Source organism: Pomacea canaliculata, linkage group LG6, assembly GCF_003073045.1.
Source record: "Pomacea canaliculata isolate SZHN2017 linkage group LG6, ASM307304v1, whole genome shotgun sequence".
Taxonomy (NCBI): Eukaryota; Metazoa; Mollusca; class Gastropoda; order Architaenioglossa; family Ampullariidae; genus Pomacea; species Pomacea canaliculata.
The window spans coordinates 4,791,171-4,810,523 of NC_037595.1; the positions used below are offsets into that span (position 1 = coordinate 4,791,171).

General features: G+C 36.2%; 2 protein-coding genes across 4 annotated transcripts; both read right to left on the reverse strand.

The window, feature by feature from the left end:
- Nucleotides 1–1,071: 1,071 nt before the first annotated feature.
- LOC112567333 (rab-like protein 2A) lies at nucleotides 1,072–9,080 on the reverse strand. Its single transcript, XM_025243993.1, has 8 exons — nucleotides 8,961–9,080; nucleotides 8,744–8,773; nucleotides 6,172–6,251; nucleotides 5,584–5,663; nucleotides 5,224–5,335; nucleotides 4,354–4,451; nucleotides 3,937–4,020; nucleotides 1,072–3,331 (listed from the first exon to the last, which is right to left on the reverse strand). Exons 1-8 carry the CDS (start codon nucleotides 9,059–9,061, stop codon nucleotides 3,224–3,226), a joined length of 693 nt encoding a protein of 230 aa, XP_025099778.1. The 5' UTR covers nucleotides 9,062–9,080; the 3' UTR covers nucleotides 1,072–3,223.
- Nucleotides 9,081–10,241: 1,161 nt separating this feature from the next.
- On the reverse strand, nucleotides 10,242–17,904 carry LOC112566785 (1-deoxypentalenic acid 11-beta-hydroxylase-like). Of its 3 annotated transcripts, none has more exons than XM_025243142.1 (10): nucleotides 17,796–17,904; nucleotides 16,830–17,198; nucleotides 15,428–15,596; nucleotides 14,996–15,053; nucleotides 14,308–14,371; nucleotides 13,422–13,577; nucleotides 13,023–13,081; nucleotides 12,789–12,894; nucleotides 12,396–12,455; nucleotides 10,242–11,398 (listed from the first exon to the last, which is right to left on the reverse strand). In XM_025243142.1, the coding sequence occupies exons 2-10, from the start codon at nucleotides 17,012–17,014 to the stop codon at nucleotides 11,224–11,226; spliced, it is 1,032 nt and encodes a 343-aa protein (XP_025098927.1). In that variant the 5' UTR covers nucleotides 17,015–17,198; nucleotides 17,796–17,904; the 3' UTR covers nucleotides 10,242–11,223. The 3 variants fall into 3 exon arrangements, with proteins under 3 accessions (XP_025098927.1, XP_025098928.1, XP_025098926.1); XM_025243143.1 differs by lacking the exon at nucleotides 17,796–17,904 and adding an exon at nucleotides 16,582–16,644 and having other exon boundaries at nucleotides 16,830–17,352; XM_025243141.1 differs by lacking the exon at nucleotides 17,796–17,904 and having other exon boundaries at nucleotides 16,830–17,358.
- Nucleotides 17,905–19,353: the final 1,449 nt, after the last annotated feature.

The window sequence follows — 19,353 nt, forward strand, 5'->3', positions numbered from 1 at the left end:
AATAATAATGGGTATTTATAATACACAACATCACAACCAAAATATATTGTACTCGCTGCGTAGACCAGTACTGATAACAGATGGTGAACGGTGAGATATGTAGTGGGCACAGAATGTAAAGCAGCTGAAGGTATGAAAGATACTGTAAACAATTGGAGCCATACTTGATCGTTAACATGACAGACAGTAATACAAGAGATACGGATAGTAATTCAGGGATAGTACTTTGTGAATATATATGTTTTCAGAGATTGTTTGAATGTAGCCTTGGAGTCTGAGTGGCGGATGTGATGTGGAAGAGAGTTCTCCTGCTTAGCAGCAGAGGGAGGATGTCTGTTGTTCGTATGTGACTGTCTTAGTGGGAGGGAAGGATAGAATGCACGAGTCTGATGAGGAGTGAAGGGAGTGTGGACAAACAAGATTTCAATAAAGTAGTGGAGAAAGGAGCCTTCAAAGAATCAACAGCATATAGTGGAGAGCTTGTCTATTCTAGCTTGCTGAAGTACCCATACATTCAGATACACTGTCACAATGGGACAAGAGCACACTGTTGGAAATGTGGATCATAAACTTTTGTGTGCCTTAATAATGAGTGTAGGAAATGATCTCTCTGCCCTCACATGACACAATGTTAAGAAGAATAGGCTCCAAAGCTTATTGTTGCTATTTTTAGTGAGAAAGAGTGGTCATGAAGGGGTGGTATACTGTTTTCCCAGTTTTTAACATTACCTGGATGCACTTTCAACTCCACCTTATTCAGTATTCTTGTAAGTTATTTTTTTCTTTGCTGATGAATGATAACAGAGCAGTGACTAGTGTTGGTGTAATTATGAAGCCATGTGAAAACTGCTGGCTCTGCATCAGTCTTGGCACAACAAGGGTTCATGAAATCACAACCCTTCAGACAACATATCCCACTACATTTTTAAGATTAAATAGATAATTTGAAAAATATTCAAAACTTCTGTAAAATGAGAATCAAATAAGAATCTTAGAATCCTACAGCAAAAAAATTTTACTTTGCTGCTGAAATAAAGAGATAGAAGTACAGACAAAAGGGGCACATATGTCTACATTTACGCATGTTTATTCAAAATGTCAAATACTCATTATTTTGTTAATGTACTGAAGAAAAAAAAACCCCTGCAAAATCCTTGCACAAAAAACCCCAAACATAGTATTTATTCTCAAAATAAATATTAGCAATCAAATTTTGTGGTAATATGAAGATTTATGTCCTCATAACATGTTCTTTGTAATCATTTAAAAATAATCTTTACTACCCTGAGTTTGCCTTGACAACTGCTAAGTGACAAAGACATATAAATATAAATATATTTACAATTAAATAAGCTTGTGTAAAAGCTGTACTATCACAAATTCAGTAAGCACCTGATGTCAATAGCAGATGTCAACTTGTCTGGCCAAACAACACATATCTTTCTTTCCCCTATTCTGAATATCTGCTGATTTCTAACATAAATGTTTACCTGTTGGACCCACAATGCTGCAGTGACTTTCAATAAAGACCTTAGGTGAAAGTGAAAAAGAGTAACATCTTGCCTTTTTGTGATCAGCTGCATTTTGCAAGATCCCACACTGACGTAGTTTTAGAATTTAGAGAGATAAATTTTCTGACTTTAAAGGATCTAGCATGTGCACACCTACTGTTCCACACAGGCTAGCATCACCAGTATAAAATCAAACAAGCTTGATTTGGTTGAAGCTCAAACTTTCATGAGCAAAATCACAGCAAGATTATTCTCTTCCTTTTTTAATTCCTTCACCAGAATGGCAAAAAGCTAGACAACAGCACCACATCAAAAAATACAATCACACTAGCAGAAGGCCACAGGCCCTATGTCCCCTTTAAAATTCTTACTGTTATACTTCTTGGCATGAATTATAGGGGGACAGAAAGGGGTGTATGCTGAGCCCACAGAGCCCACAACTAATTATTTCATGGCATAGCAGTCTGCCCTATAATGAGATGCTGAATGCAGAAAATGAACAGCATGCCTAAGACCAGATCTGAACTCAGGACAGCCAATAGTCACTGTATTGGTGACAAACATTTGAAATGCAATGCTGAAGAACTGAAAAGCATAAATAGAAAGATCCAATACCGATGTATGCATTGCTTTCAGCTACAGGCTATGACCTCATGAAATCATCCTGACAACTGTTTATGTGATGAAGCTTCTGTGAAGTTATAGGTCATACAAACACTGGCAAGCCATACATGTATGACAATTCATGAAGCTCCTGAAATTATTCACTTCAGTTTCATTATAGCTTACAGCTCCCAAGAAAATGCTGATGTTTAAAGACTTAATGCTACTGAGGCTGTATAAGCACGGTATCACACATCTGCAGGATAAATGTTAGCATATTTTTAAGCCCTAATTTCCATTTCACGTGTGAATTATTTTACTCATGTGAAGGTCACTAAGAGGTGTAAAAGCTGAAATTTAAAGGGACAAATGTGAAACGGTATGTTGGGCTTAAATGACATAGGCTAAAGTTCTGAATTGTTTCTGTACAAATTTCAGTGCAAAACGATTGTTTATAACTGCTCCAGAAACACAGCTCTCAAGCAGTACAAGAAAGCCACCACATTTTGTTTCAAGTAATATGCTCAAAGCCATTCAATCTCCTAAATCCCCATCGGCCATCCCATTACTGGTACTAGTTGATCACCAGACAAACTGATCTGCCAGTGGAACTAGTCTACTGGTGTCAGTTGTCATGGAGACCAGATGCAGCAGTGGCAAAGATGCACTATTCAGATCAGGGTATCATGCAATACAATTTCCAAACTGAGTACAAGGAAAAGCTGAGCAACGTGGAGAAGTTTGATGTAACTGAGAATTCCTTTGTCAAATGATACTGGAGACCTCAAGAATAAAGGTCAGTTTGTTCTCCTTCGTGATAGCCTCAGAGAACCTGTGAGCAGCTGCATTTAAAGCATGATTGTAAGTAAATGATTCGTGTAAAAACTGAAATTTTAGGAGAAAATTATTCAGAATGTCACAATCTAACATTTAAGCCCCACTTGCAATTTCACTTGCCATTACAGCCCAACTACAGTACTGAGTAAAAACCAACATTCATTTATACCACACACCAGAAATAGATGGCCTGAGGCAAATATCCACATTTATAATCATGAAGGAGCAGCAATAACTTACAGAACAAGTGAAAATAAGAGAGAAAAAAGTGCTCATGAAATAACAACTCCGTCATCTGTAGCTGGACTCCCTATGGCTGACTTGGATTTCTTGTCTGTGCTGGAATCTCCATTGCTGTTTCCTGGATCCAAATCAAAGTTCTGCAAGAAAAGGTAATATTACTATTGTCTTTTTGTACTCAGAATCTGCCAGACTTTCTCTTCCTTGAAGACCAACCCAATGATTGTGGGTTCCCAAATACTTTCAAATACTTTCTTTAGCAGCTGCTTTTGCTATTTGGGTTATGGTCTATTGTTGGTATATATATATGTGTGTAAACAAGTTCGTGTATTTTATATAACTATTTGTTGCATTAAAGACATTTTACTTTGCCACACAATTTATAATCCTACACCACAGCTGTACTCAATTTTGCTTCTCAAAGTGAAGGTAACTCATGGCTTTGGATGAGGATTTTGGCCTGGGGTACATTACTCTGTGGATGCTTCATATCAAGGTTTATGCTGAGGCGCATGAAGGTTACACATAATCCATGTCTCTTTTTGACAACCTGGGAAAGGTCAAACTGATATTTCACATTTGTGTAAAATTCTCAAACTTTACAGTGAGATTACTGTCTTGATCAGAAGCAGACAGAAATTGTTGCTGAAGTAGGCTGGTACAATGCATCAAATTTTTAAACACTTACTTCATCAAAGCAATGCTAAGAAACTGAATATATTATAGTTTCAATGTAAATGTTTACCTCCAATTCTTGCATGATCTCATCCATGATATCTGTAGGATTACTTTTGTACTTCATGGCTGCCTTAATGGCATCTCTGAACAACTGAAAAATACAAAAATAAAAAAAAGGTCAGTGATAATAAAAATAATCCTAAGTAACTGAAGCAAATTTAGGAAGAACTAATGAGATCCAAGACCTCGTCTGGCATTCTGAGAAAAATCTTCGTGCAACAGGGATTCATTCACTAATGAAAGCCCAAAAAAACTTATTTTGACAATCTCAAGTATAGAAAAAGTAAATAATTCAAAATTTACTTTACAGTGAACTAAAATTAGGCTTTTAAAAAAAAATGGAGCAACTTGGCATGAATGAAAATGTACAAACACTGATGGGATAAAGCCTCTATCCAAGGGACACAGCTGCATACCCACTCACCCTTACAACATTAGTTCCATCAGATGCAGACACAAAGTAGAATGGCATGTTGTGTTTCTTTGCAAAGTTGAAAGTCTTTTTTGTAACTGACGTATCCACTGCATAAGCATCAGAACACGTAATACTTGTTATTTATTACATTCTGCACACTGACTGTCAAATGTGAATACTTAAAGATACATAATATATGTAATACAAAATCCTTTTACTGGAAGACCTGCATCTGAAAGTCAAATGCCTTGGAAATGAATGAATCACAAATGAAAAAAAAAAATACAGTAAGAGAAATAAAGTGCATTAAATGGAACACAAATCCAGTACAGTGTAAGACCATTAAACCGCGGTCCAGTAATCTGCGAATTCGCTTAAGCCGTGCAAAATACTTGGATCCCAATTTTTTGACACTTTGTATCATTTGGACCTGGACATAGACTCTCAAACACTCAAGACAGATGTTGACAGCTGTCATTTTAACATTTTGAATGTCCGTGGTTGACATGCTGTGCACTATTGTGGATTAAATAATTGAATGCTGGCTTATAACTTCTATACATTATCGTGATTGTGAGATTACAGCGTTACTTTCAAAATGGTGACTCGTGGATCAACACATGAGAAAATTGCAATAAAAAAGATTTATTTTTTAGTTATTTATTGTTATTTATACATTATCAAAAATATTTAAGCCGCGGACCAACTAAGCTATGGTTAAGCAGTTTGGACCCCAATCACCACTGCTTAATGGGCCTACATTGTAATTACTATTACATAAAACAATTAAAAAAATACATATATAAAGCCATTTCATAAAACCATTAAAAATTAATGAAGGAAATCTGATAAGCGGCAGAATGAAAAACAGCATTTTACCATCAATTTTATTTGCTGCACAAAGGCAAGGAATTTCTGGCCTATACTCTCTCAGTTCTTTAAGCCACTGAGGCAGGTTTTTGTAGGTCACCTTTCTTGTAGTATCAAAGACCTGTAAAAACCAGATTGATACAACACTGCTAATCTCTCAACAAGAAAAGCAATATTCTTTGGTGAACTACATTCTTATTAATGAGATTTGATCCTATCCCTAAGTTAAGGAAACAAAACAATCAAGAACTGTGCTCTCTTAGTACAACTAAGTACTTCGGTGTCCCTGAGAAAAACTCTTTCTGGAAGATAAGCATTCTGAGCAGCTTTTCTGTCTTATAAATACCATAAGGGTTTACAACTACTCACCAATATACAGGCATGGGCCTGATGGTAGTAAGAAGGATGCATGTTGTTGAATCGCTCCTGTCCTGCTGTGTCCCAAAAATCTAATCACAAAGCCAAGTAACAGCGGTCTAAAATGCAGCCAGAACAAATTCTGCTATTAATTTTGCCCTCTTTCTTTTGTTTCCCTGGACATTTAACTATAATACATTGTCTTAAAGGTAAAATTAAAAAATAAATTTAAAACAACAATGGCAAGTTAAATGCAGGAATAATTCCTGTCTTTTGAGTCAGTGTCTTTACTTAAGATTTAAATCTGGACAAAACTTGACGGTGCACCATATGCAAAATAAAGTTTATTACTTATAAAAAATGTAAAAACTTTTGAGAAGAAACATCTTACCATAAAAACACAATCAATTAAAAAAAATGTATTCTATTTTACGTGAATCACAGTCTGACCACCTCTTACTGCAGACATTCCTTTGTGGTCTACTTGATATCCAATTTCACAATCAACTCATTGTACAATTTTTGAAGCCATGCTACCATCCCTGTGTTGTCAAAAATGTGATTATGTACTCATGTCTTAAAAAAAGAAACATTACTTACCAACTGATACCTTCTGACCATTGATCTCTGTTTTGTGGTTGAAAAGTGTCAATGCATATGTTGACAGCTGTTGTGGTTTGCTAAGCCTTTGTTAAGCTAAACTTCAAACATTTTTTGAATTATCGAAACATTTACCTTGACCTTTAAACAGACTGCAAGAAAATGCAGTTAGTAGAAAGGATGAAAATAAAGACTACCCCTGCACATTTTGCTGAAACTGTTTATGCTGTGCAATAACATCCTTGCAAAAGGCAAAATAAACTCTCATGGTCACTGATGTTGCACCAGTTTAGGATACAGAGAATGGCCTTCAAAATCAGCTTAATATCTTAAAAGAGATGTCAAATAAACAGCAATTAGGGTTAATTTAGATAAACATTATTACTCTAGTTTATGGAATGATGTCCAGGTTTCTGCCACAATTGTACAGAGTGTCAAATTATGGCTGCATATTTTATAAGAGATTACCATTCAAAGCCTACATTACATTAAAATCTGAATCAGGTCAGGTCAGTCCCATGCCCGGTCCGGGCGTAGGGGGGACCGTCCGGCAGCAGCAACAGACAGAATTTTCCACCCGGTCCTGTCTTGAGCAGATGAGAGCAGGTCTGGCATCTCGCGTTCGGTCCATTCTTTAATGTTGGTGACCCAGCTTTTCCTCGGACGACCACGACGACGGCTCCCTTCGAGGGTTCCTTGTAGGATCGTCTTGGACAGGGTGTTGTGGCGGGTGACGTGACCGAACCAGGCGAGCTTGCGCCGCTTCACTGTTGCCAGAAGGGTCATGTGGCCCACGAGGGAGGTTACGGTGCTCCGTACGTATGCGTTGGTCTTGTGTTCGCGGTACGAGATGCAGCAGCTTTCTCAGGCACTTGTCTCAAAGGCCTGGAGCTTCTTTTCCGTTGCGGCAAGCAGCGTCCAAGTCTCGCAGCCGTAGAGTAGGATTGACACTACGAGGGACTTGTACAGCCTGTGCTTGGTACTGAAGCTGATTGAGTTGCTTCGCCAGATCCTATCCAGCCTGACATTGCGGATGTTGCCATACCAATCCTGATACGGATCTCTGCTGTACAGCAACCATCGCTAGTCAGGTGGCACCCAAATACTTGAAGCTGTTGACCTCTCCAGTTCTGGCCGTTCATGACGATGTTGCTGCTGCTGTCGGTGGTGGAAATAATCATTACTTTGCTTTTTCTGACTTATTTCCATGCATAGGCCCCGCTCGCCTGGAGAGTCTGTCCGTCAAATCCTGAAGTTCGTTGTTACTGCCTGCCATGAGGTCAATGTCATCTGCAAAGCGGAGGTTGCACAGGGTCTGCCACCAATGGAGATTGAGGTAAGGTGGTTGTGGAGGGTGTCTTGCATGATTTTTTCAAGGAAGATGTTAAAAAGGATGGGAGAGAGTAGGCACCCTTGACGGACCCCGATCGTCATCGCGAAGAACTCGCCTAGTTGGTTGTTGAGTAGTACCGCGCTGGAGGCGTTCTTGTAGAGTGCTGCTACCATCTGGATCAGTCCCTCCTCTATGTTGAATGATCTCATGACCTGCCAGAGTCCATCGTGCCAGACACAAATCTGAATAACCTGAGCAATATGACTCAGTCTTCGACAGTCTGCTATTTACTGTTTCTTTATGGTCTTGGATACATCTGAACGAATCAAGGTGTTGGAGATGCAGATCTTTTTTGTTCTAACACATAAAAAGAGATTACAGGACTATTATCAGCAAGACTGATACTTGAATATTTTCTTCAAGAAGTATAGGAGTTTTATTCCCCATTTAGGTATAATTTTACAGTAAGCCCATCTACAAGAAGTGTAAGAAATACCAACATTAGAAATATATTAAATTTAGACTATGTGTCTTCTACTTCATGCCTGAAGACACATGCAAACCATGTTAACATCAATATTAATTATCTATTTTGTAGATATGAAGGAAACAGAGCTACGAGCTACGTATTTTTCTATTCATGGCATGTTGATTTATGAAAAAAATATATACCATGAAATTTTGTAGATATGAACCATACATTCAACACTACATTACTTATTTTTAAGGCCTTAATTTGTGTATCAACAATCATTTAAATATCAGTCATTTAAATGATTTGTAATCTGATCGTATGCCTGTATAAAAAAGTTATTAATCTCCATCCCTTCCTATGTGGAGCTGACAGTCTGAGCATTTGTTGTTATTGCTTGCTAAATACCCAAGGACGAAGAAGCTGAATGAACTGGTCGGTCAAAATCTAATCGTCTAATTAATGACACCAATAAAACGGTGCAAACTCAGATTGTTTGGCCATGAAATCCACCACCACATTTTTGTCTAAGATCATTCTTTGGAGGAGGCATGCAGGCGCCTGTATGAGCTGAGGAAGAAATAGCTGGCAAACATTAATGGTAACCGAAGAACGCGTGACTTAATGTTTATTGTCCCTCAGTAATTAAAGCCCTCAGTGGCTTAATGCTTTGTCAACCACTGGATCTACCCAGTCCCTCCCCTCTATTGCCCCACGACTACAAGATAACATGGTTATCAAGTTTTAAGTCAGGAATTGAAGGATACTATCCATCCATCAGGAACCTTTCCACCAATCTGAAACAGAACATATCTGCTATAACAGAAAAGCTATATTAAGCGAAAACATATTAAATTACATGAGCATGTAGCTTAGGTTGCAGCGAAACAAGTATAGCGACTAGTCAAACCCTCCAACGCAAGTTTACTTAATTGTCAAACAAAAGTGTAAAAAAATTCAAAGCAGCCAAAAAACACTGCGTACTTGGATTTTCCAACAGCACTGTCCCCAAGACAGATAACTTTAACGCGAATCTCCCCTGAGTCATCTGGTTTGTCGTAGTCAGGCTGCGCTACTTGCGCCATGCTTGTTGTCAAAGAATGCGCCGACTGAAGGAGCATGGGATACTTCCGGTTCGTCTGCTCGTGAATGCGATAAAGCTTGGTTAGCAACCAAGTTATGTTTGTCTACACTGCTCCAATTTTTTTGAAACGCTCACTTTAAAATTAAAAAATTTGTATAAATACTTATGAACTACGAACGACTCTATGTCTTAAAAAGTGTATCCGAAGTCGGACCAAAAAATAAAAAAGATATATATATATAAAGATAGGCAATGTTGAAAGATCTGTAGAACATTTTCTTCTCATGTGTTCAGGCTGCAATTTCTATATTGAACAATTTATATCTGACCACCTTATGTACATAACTAAATTTCTTATTGTTGAAACAGTATATTTATTTATTGGTGGTATGCATGGAAATGCATGCATGTGAATGACATTTTCTAAGTAGTTTAAATGTACTTCTAATTTTATGACCATTGATCGACCTTTCCAAAGTTCTGCATATATATCTTTGTTGTTACTTCATCAAAATCACATCAGTTACCTCCCAGGACTTATCACTAAAGTGTGATGATTTGTTGGGTCCTATGATTCGAATGTCTAACAAAACAGTCATTTCCCTAGATGGTAAAGAGATATACATCTAAAATAAATTGCATAAGTATTACGGTGATGGTATCAAAAACAATTAGTGAAAGCTAGTTCTCACAAGCACTGTGCCTAACCTCACTGCACAGGATATTTCAAAGAGTAGAAAGCTGGTTATCCAAGAAATATATGCCACACTGATAAACTGATAGAGAGGTTTGTTTTATAGAGGAAAGTAGACTTTATAATTGATATCAAAGACATTACTGTAGGAGCTCTAACTTCTTAGTAGTTTCTCTGTTAATTCCTGTCCTCAAATCAGCTCTTATTTCGTAGTAGTTTCTCTATTAATTCCAATCCTCAAATCAATAGTATTCTTTCCAGGCACTTTCTTTTTTCTGCTATGTTAATTACAGTGCTTTCTTTTGTCAGAAGCTGTTTCACACATAGAAAGTAAACAAGCCATGCAAGTCCTAACATTTAACTGAACAAAGATCTCAGAATGTCACAGCTTGGCTTTGCAATACATAATCTAGAGTAAATCAAATGTAGTCAACACGCAGGAAAAATAATCTTCTTACACAGTAACATGTATAAAATAACAAATTAATGAGAAATGAGAAACATTTTTATTTGCTTTATCCAGATTAATGCGAAATGTATTTATTGATATTTTATTATAAATTTTAATTTTTAAAAATCACAAAATAAAAAGATGGCTCAGGTGGAAAATATTAACACACCACATTTCCAGAGAATGACAACAACAAGAATTTTCTCAATTTGAGACCAAACATTTTATATTAAATTAAAGAAGTAGAAAAATGCATGTCACTCTTACTAAATCCACAAGCAAAGATCCATAATGCTTATAAACAACACTTACATAATCAAATGTCACCAAAATCTGCACAAACACGCACCTAAAAAACTCACAAATGTCTGAAGTGTATTTATATACATTAAATTATGAAATATAAAGGTAAAATGGTAGGAGTTAAAACTGTTCATTTTATGAAGACTTCATCATGATAATAAATTTAATATTAATATAATGTTCTGATTTATCAATTACTCATTGCGATACACCCACTGACTGCATTATAAATGAGAAAGTTTCAATCAATCATAATCAGATTTCTTCAAAGCTTTTAATACATTCATTCACCATTTGATCAATTTATTATGACTGGCAATATATCATCATTTAAAAACAAGAAATAATTACATATTTATAATAGGAATATTCTATTCATTCCCGTATAACATACAACATCAAGAATATAAGAAATTTGGACTCAAAAAGAACAGTCAATTAATTAAATAAAGTTCAACATAGCATGGTAGGAGAACCATGCAGTATAACCTGCCACAACATTTCGATATGATGAAAGACCAGATAATGCAACATGGTTATATAATACTGGTGAGATTTTCACTCACCAATTTATCAGACTGTAGGTACACTGTATGCCCATCACAGTTAAAAGGAACTTAGTAATTATTCTTCAAAATTCTGTTTAATTGTGAAGTCATAACTTCTATTTCCTACCACAGTATAAGCTTTGGTTCAAAAACTGAGCAAGACTTATTTAGAGTTCCCATTGCTTGCGCAGCTCCTCCATGGTGATACGCCGTGCATGGCCTGTGGAGGAGTCTGAGTTCTTTTGGAGGCTAGCATCATTAGAATAGAGCCCATACTGTGAACTGACTGGCTGCCTCACACCCATGAAGCGGGAATCTGCCTGCTCACTTGCTGGCTGCCACCTACAAGAATAATAATAATAAAAATATCAATGATGACATACCAGTTGCTGAAAGGTGTTTTTTAGTTAATTTTAAAGTCTAGGCAAAGGAGAGTTATGAGTGTCTGAGCTAGGTCTCTGCTTGGCTTAGAAAAATTTTATTCAAAGCCATTCAAAAGTAGTCAGCAAGTAAACAAAAATCTCATACTGCTACATGCGAAACATCTGGCATTAATAATAGTTATAATGAAGAAAATTTCTATAGCACCTTTCTCCACCATTAAGAACTCAAAGTGCTTAACACAAAACTCATCACACATACATGTTAAATGCTAGCAGCATACAGTTGTCATTTCTGGAATCGACGAATTATGAGGACAAGAGTTTTTCTTCTCTTTAGTCTGACCATGATCACTTATATATTGAAAACATCGATAATAGCCTCATTATGAGACCACCCACCATTAACCAATCTTTAAAAAAATACAGGTTGCTATATTGTGTGCTCTTCATCTAAATATAGCAAGGGAGATGATAATTCTCAGTAGCAGAACGAAGGTCTCATATTATCTGACCTTGGCTTAACAACAATACCAATAATCAATTTTATGAAATTGCTCATTTGGAGGAATGCTCAATGTTCTTGTGAAAAATCCCTTTGAAAAGCAAAGCTGAAAGTAGTCCATATACAAAGAAACACAAACAGCAGCATACAGACAACACAGCTGCAAATATAAATAAAGTGCATGGAAGGGAAAAACTGAGGATTGAGCAGAAGAGTTTTTTTGAGTATAAAGGGTATTTTCAAAGAGGTGGGTGCTGAGGCCAGGCTTAAAAGCTTCAGATGTAAACATGGTTTGACACAGCTTAGAAATTATCTGCAGATATTCAAATGTAGTTAACAAGCAAGACTAAACCTCCTCACAAAAAAGTAATGGCAAAAGCAGGTGGCATGAACTGATCTTACAAATAAATATAGTAACCCACTGCAATTAAACGGACAAGTTTAAGATTTATACCTTGTGTCACAGCTGATGCGAGCAAACTGGGTGGTATTTGTTGTTGACATATGAACAGTTCTGAAATGAAAACATCACATTCATACTAAACTGAATGTTCTTTATGTTAAAGCTATTGACATATGAACAGTTCTGAAATGAAAATATCACATTCATATTAAACTGAATATTCTTTATGTTAAAGCTATTTAAAGTCATTACAGTCCAAAAACTTTGACAACCTGCAAATAGAAACAGTAACAGTCTAGGGATTATGAATGCTTAATCTCTCTAGTATCTACATAAAAAAAAGTAATAAAAAAGTAATTTTAATTTTAAGATATTTTAAATATATAGTAATTTTAAAAAAGTAATAGCACATCAAACAGTAAATTCTGTTGTTCAAATAATTACCTCATGGGGAAAATAAGAACATCTCCAGCTTGAAAATCTGTTGTCAGCCATCTGCCCCCAAACTTTTCCGTGATTTCAAATGGGTCCTTTGTGAACCAACCTGTTCCTGTACACAAATGAGTCAGGAATGAACTAAAAATAATCTTTGAAAGAAAACTTTAAACACCTAGCCTGTTTAGAAAAGCGTCAACTTTTCTTATTAGTAACAAAAACATTTACATCATTTGCTCTTACCATCAAGGTTAGCATCATCAACATCCAAGTTGCCATAAGTATCTTGGAACTTCTCAAAGCTGCATGAACATTAAAGATCAAAAGTGATTTATATTTGCACAACAGGTGACATTTCAAAGCATGGATAGAGTTCTATATATGCGTGATCTATTTTTAAAAATTAGTTTTTATTGCTTAACAACGCAATTGATATTTTCATGGTTACAATGTCTTGCTTTGTACTAATGATGATAATTTATGCAAGCCAGAAAAGTTATAATGAAATTAGTTTGCATTTCTTGAGTTTATTCATGTATAACTAACAGGTATTATAATAATAAATAATAAGCAGCTTTTGGCATAATTGATAAATCAAATAATATAAATTCCTTTTAAAAATGCAAGATAATTTCTAGTCACCCTGGTAGCCGATGAGAGCCCTCACACACTGCAAGAACACCCATCTCAATAGGAACATCTCCAATAGGGGTCCACATAGTCAGCAAATTACTGGACCCTTTGCCCATATAGACCCTGTCCACATGTGCTCCAGTGAATCCGTTGTTAGGCATGGCCCTACCACACAGAGGACCCAAATTTTCTTGAAAAGAATAAAAATGTGATAAAGCTGCTTATATAATCCCAATTCTGCACACAAAAAATCATACTTTGTAATTTCTAGCCAAAATGCATATTTTATTAAAGATAGGCCAATGACTGAAAAATAAAGATTTACTTTTGGATAGAATGGTGTCAGAATTAACCGATCTCCTGTTATTATGACTGTAGTAATGGTATTCCTTCACTCAAACATTCCATTTCTTTTAAGACTAATTCGTCATCTATGAATTTCCAATATTTTTTTTTACCAAAGTAAACATCAAGTTTATTATAGCTGGTAGAAGCCTCTCATTCCCAGAATTAAAAAAAAAAAAATCAGTGAATTAGTGACTCAGTCCTAGTGGAGTTAGTTTCATTATATAACACTACCCTTGTGATTTTTTTAAACATTAAAAAAAAATCTAAAGTAGGTGTATAAAATGCTACATGCATATTTGTTCCCTTGGTCAGTTGAAAGAATTTAACTGAAGTTCTTGAACAGCTCAAACAACGGGGAAGACTTACTCTGACAGTAAGAGTCATGAGTGAAGTCAAGTCAAAAAAAATATATCTCTAAGTAGTTTTAGTTTTAATTCACATTTAGTTTCATAAATAAAAATTTCTTTAAAAAATTGCAAAATGGAACACAAATTAAAAAATATTAAAAATTATCTTTTTTTATGAAAATAAAACAGCATTTAGTTACCTAAGCCATTTGTAGTCAAATGTAATCACCTTTTCACCAAAGTATTTTTCAAAGAAACCAAAGGCTGTGGAAAAAAACCATCTTTATACTGTGAAATAACTTAGGATGCACTAATCAATGCATCTGACAAGGACATACATATTTACACTCACATCCATGTATGCAAAGGTGTACAACCATGTACACATATGTACAGAGAGGCAGGGATGATGGGAGAAAATAGGAGAGGGGAGAGGGTATTTGGTGTTTTATGCTGAGCCAGCAACTAAAACTATAACAGGGCAAGGCAGCCAGCTCTGTAAACAGATGCCACTTGCAGAGAAAGAACAACGTCACTTAGACAAGAATTGAACCCAGGTCAGCCACTGGACCACCCTAGGAGAGTGGGAAGAGGGAGAGAGAGGACATATGAGGGGAAAAGCAATGGTGTTAAAAGTGGGGAAGTGATAAAAAATGCAAAATAAAAAGCAGTTTTAATTTATTTTGATTCTGTCTCCTTGGTCATATGTCAATGTGAATCATTTTACCACAGCTTTCTATATATTTATAATTATTCGCTATTCACAATTTACTTAACTTTTCTGTGCAGACTACAACATAAACTGCTAGTCATATTAGAGCTTTCAAGTTTGACTCCTTAAAAAAATTAAACTGTGGAGGTGATACTACAAACGCAGAGAATACTCACCACGTTGTCCTTCGAATACTGCATGAATTGCTGGGGAGTTGGTGAGGTCAGTATTACCCTGAAATGATTGTTTAAAGGTAGAATAACTGATAAAATGTTTCAATGTAAGATGGTAGTTTTTATACACCTATTTATCAAGAGATTGAAGTTATGATGAAAATATCTGCAGCTATATACAAACTTTTGCCAAGCCCTTTTTGGCTGCAGTCTACACTTTGTCCATGACCAGCAAACATTATGCTAACTTTTTGTGGTATTTTAAGGATGCTATGTTTTTGACTAAAAACAAATTTAAACAAGTCTTCTTTTTAATTTTTTTTTCCTCAGCTGGTAATCTCAGGTGACTGGTCTAGCAGTAATACTACACTAAAATAAAATAAAAAAAACAAAATCATGGAATAAAAAGAATTTTGCAATGTCATATATGCTTGCCTCCATAAAAGGAACACATCCCACACCACACCCTGGATGTAGAACACCATCTTGCCATGGTGCTGTGCTACTCAGCCTGTTTTCACCACTCTCCCGGATAAAATTCAGAACTGCAAGTCTTGCTTGAAGAACTTCCTCTCTATTATGGAACCCTCGGATGTAAAGGTAGCTGAAGTCATAAAAGTATACAATGCTAATCTGGTGAACAAAGTTTCTAATAGTTTAACTTTCTCAATTTATTTATAATTATTTGTGCCAGATATGAAATGTTGCTACATGTGTCAAATAACTTTACTGTTTATAAGGTATCATCACTATTTTGAAGAGTTATGATTTTTTTTAAAAAGGCCTATATATGATGCACTTTAAATGATTAATGATATCTAGGCATCCATACCTTATGACAGACATACTAATAATTGAAGAAAGCCATCTAATGATGTGCATACAAAAGCTATAACTACTGCTAGATTTGCATCAACATAGTACTTAACAGAAAATAGTACTCGCTTGAATAGGACCTTTACTTGATTGGTCACTGGTCGATTTGTCCATTTACCGTTTTGACCATGAAAGAGTGGATTTGACCACAATGCTTAGTCTACAACCCAGATATGAGTCTGTTTAACCGCTGGCCTTGGTTGAGTCACTAAAAGATACAAAATACTACAAAGACACCCTAGTGGCCTAATTGATACCTTTATTCCGGGGAGACAATTACATACAAGGGAAGTTTTGTTGGCATCATTGTCTAGAAAATTTCAGTCTAACACCACACAAACCATTAGTGTGATGTTTTCCAGTATGTACCTATTATCTCTGAAGTGTTTCTTGTGTAATTTTTTTTCTTCATTGACATTGAAAAATAAAAGGCAATACGCCTACATCAGTACGTGTTTAGAGAATGTTCACACAGATCTGTTTTTAATTCTGTATTTGTTAGAAATATTTATTATTATTTTTAACTGTAAAGACGGTAGCAAACCTTATAAACATCAGGTTTAAACAGATAAAAACAATATCTTAAAAAACTGAAACTGCACGACGATTCTTAAAACAGTAGAAACTAATATATATTATCTAAAACAAAATTGATGGATGCCTAGCATTAATACTGTATATGGCAATATAAGGGATCGACCCTCCTCGATTACCTTCCCAAACTCCTCCCCTTGCAGATGTAAATGGTTCATGTCATCAATGTAAATATCCCAAAACTGTAATCAAAACAGGTACTTTATAAACAGTGATAAATTTATACCGTGATCCAATAATGGGCTAATGTTATAATCGCTCGTCCCCGCCCCCCCGGGAGAGGAATTAGCAGATATACACAATAACACATACAGTGTACACATGTTTATATATATATTCGATAAAATAGAAATAAAACATGCTTCACCCTTTGTCATCCATACGACGGTGCAATGCTTCCACATCATGTAAAATGGAATTACAGTCTTCAAGTTGCTGTAGTTGCTCGGACGGATACGAAACAACTCGTGGCCCGAGCTGAATGTTTCTCGTGGTCCCAGCTGCGGCCATGTTGCTGCGAGTGTCAAGGTCCGTAGTCTTCACTCGCTGCATGCTGTTGTTCAGCTGGGGAAAGCTGTGATATTATGCTGCTGCTTTCTAAATCGTAATTTTTGTAGCAGATTTTGTTTTTCAGCATGTGTAGCAAAGCATGTCCTCATCAACAGCTTTGACCATAATAACAGAGATCATCAAAGTCGATCTGTGGCCTTCTCTCAACTTGAGGCCCGACATCGACCTAGTGAAGTCAACAAAGTTCAAATGTAGGTCTGTACAGTAGGACCTCTACATACGAGTGTAATCTGTTCCACAACAGAGCTCACATGAAACAAACCCTCGTATTTTAAAACTATTATTTTCCATATTAAATAATAGAAATAGGATTAATGCATTGCAACCCTCCCACAACAACACAATTTATATGTACGTATAACATATACAGTATTGATCGAGTATTGAAATGTGCACATGTAAGTTAGGAATAAATGGTGCACTTTGTAAACACCAGCTTGCAGTGTTCGGATGCTTTACAGTAGACCCAGTCCTCCGCGTCTCACCCATCAAGACTCACTGTACGGTCTGCCTTTATGCTGATCGTTGTGGTGCAATCCTCACAACTGGCTGAACTATATTCAGCACAGTAAAATGTCACGATATGGTGCCGTGCATGGAAGCGAACCCTCCTCATTTACGTCTAATACAGTACAGCTGTTTCGGAAGATGGTCGCATAAATAAGGTCAAAGAAAGAAAAAAGATAGATATCACGAAAGTAATTGTATCGGTCGAGACAGAACAAAAGGGTGAGTATCGATGTGTAGAGAGGTCCTCCCCGACCTTGACAAGGCGGGAAAGGAGTTCGGATGCTTCTGGCTCATACGATGGACCCACTCCACCACGGCTCACCCCACTGGTGACAGTTGTACAGTTTGCCTTTATGTCGATCTTTCTAGTGGTGCAATCCTCACGACACGCAGTCTGAGCTATATTTAGCAGTACATGTCTAATCAAGTCCGCGTGGAGGTTCAGGTAAATCCAAGACGAACACCGAGCGGATGTACTGACTCCTTCTATAGGGATGAGACTAAAGCCTAAAGGTCACAAGCTGATGAGGCATTTCTGTCTCTAAATTAACCATTAGTTGTTTGACAAGCTTCGCTCTTCTATAACTACTTATTAAATCTTGGTAGTAACTGATTATTCCTTTTTTTTTTTAGTGGTTTTGCTGATAATATAAGCAGACACAGACACGCAGGCACACCGATCGAGCTTATATTCTGCGTCCTTTTTGTGACGTAGTAAGTTTAGTATTATGAGGAACAGGTAGCCGCAAAACAAATAATATGTTTCGTCGTTGTCGTCATCATCGTCGTCGTCGTCAGCAAAGTAAGTATATGCTTCTGTACTGAGTCAAAAATAAAACGAACTGTAAACCATAATGGTAAATAAGAAGTGTATGCAACGATGAAGTAATAAAGGGAGAGAGTCGCTACATTTTGTTTTTGAGTTAAGGTTGCAGGGTTTGTCTTTTCTTGATTTAAAAAAATCTGACAACACTAGTACCAGCAAGAACACAGAAACTAAACTGCAATCGTCGCATAGCTGTAACTGAGAGGCGAGTAACGGGAAGAATTAAATGCATGCCTACACATTAATAAAAAAAAAAAAATTTCGTTGAGTCCTCTATTCAACTGATATGATAATATAGATTAGACAGATATTTGCATTGTCTTTATGGTAACAGTTTTGGACTATTCGTGATATACAGCGATTGTACGCTGACCTAGAGGGTTATTAACGTGTTAATGCATAATTATTGTTAATGACAAATTTAAACATCTTATTGTTAGCCAGTAGCAGTGGGTAATAATGGAGGTAGTATCTATTCTTACGATTTTGAACTATAACTTTAGTGTAACATTCTAGAGGTATGGCAATTGCTAAATAGCGGGAATCCATTCACAGGATACATATGCACTTCGTTATAAAGATGGTAACAATTAGGTTTGATATGTATGTGAATGTCTGGTTTAGTTAAAGTATGATCTCGGCATTACACAAGTGATATATATATATCATTGTTACTGACTTAATTATAGTTGTGTCAACTTTACAAGCCAAGCTAATAACGAAAAAGACATCTGGTGATCGGTTGATATTACATAAAAATTTGCATTCCTTTCTTTGTTCGGCATTTACTGGACATTTAAAGAGAAAGTGGTATTATTCGTTAAGATTACATTTACATGATGGGCAGGTTTCGTTATCACTTAAAAACCATCTTTCTGATGAATAAGTTTGCATACTTTAAGTCTGAATGTAGTTAGTGTTGTTCTTAACTCCAAAGCATCTATGGTAACAATTCTAAGGTACTTCTCGGGGCTCCAATACGCTT

What these genes read in the sequence shown, in the direction of transcription:
- LOC112567333 (XM_025243993.1), bottom strand. Translation starts at nt 9,061, where the DNA reads ATGGCGCAAGTAGCGCAGCCTGACTACGACAAACCAGATGACTCAGGG. An exon ending in TGGTCAGAAGGTATCAGTTG is followed by an intron (nt 5,664 to 6,171) that starts GTAAGTAATGTT and finishes CTTTGTGATTAG; the next exon opens with ATTTTTGGGACACAGCAGGA. An exon ending in TGCAGCAAATAAAATTGATG is followed by an intron (nt 4,452 to 5,223) that starts GTAAAATGCTGT and finishes ATGCTTATGCAG; the next exon opens with TGGATACGTCAGTTACAAAA.
- LOC112566785 (XM_025243142.1), bottom strand. Translation starts at nt 17,014, where the DNA reads ATGCAGCGAGTGAAGACTACGGACCTTGACACTCGCAGCAACATGGCC. An exon ending in CGTCGTATGGATGACAAAGG is followed by an intron (nt 15,597 to 16,829) that starts GTGAAGCATGTT and finishes TTATGACTTCAG; the next exon opens with CTACCTTTACATCCGAGGGT. An exon ending in GATGTGTTCCTTTTATGGAG is followed by an intron (nt 15,054 to 15,427) that starts GCAAGCATATAT and finishes CAATCATTTCAG; the next exon opens with GGTAATACTGACCTCACCAA.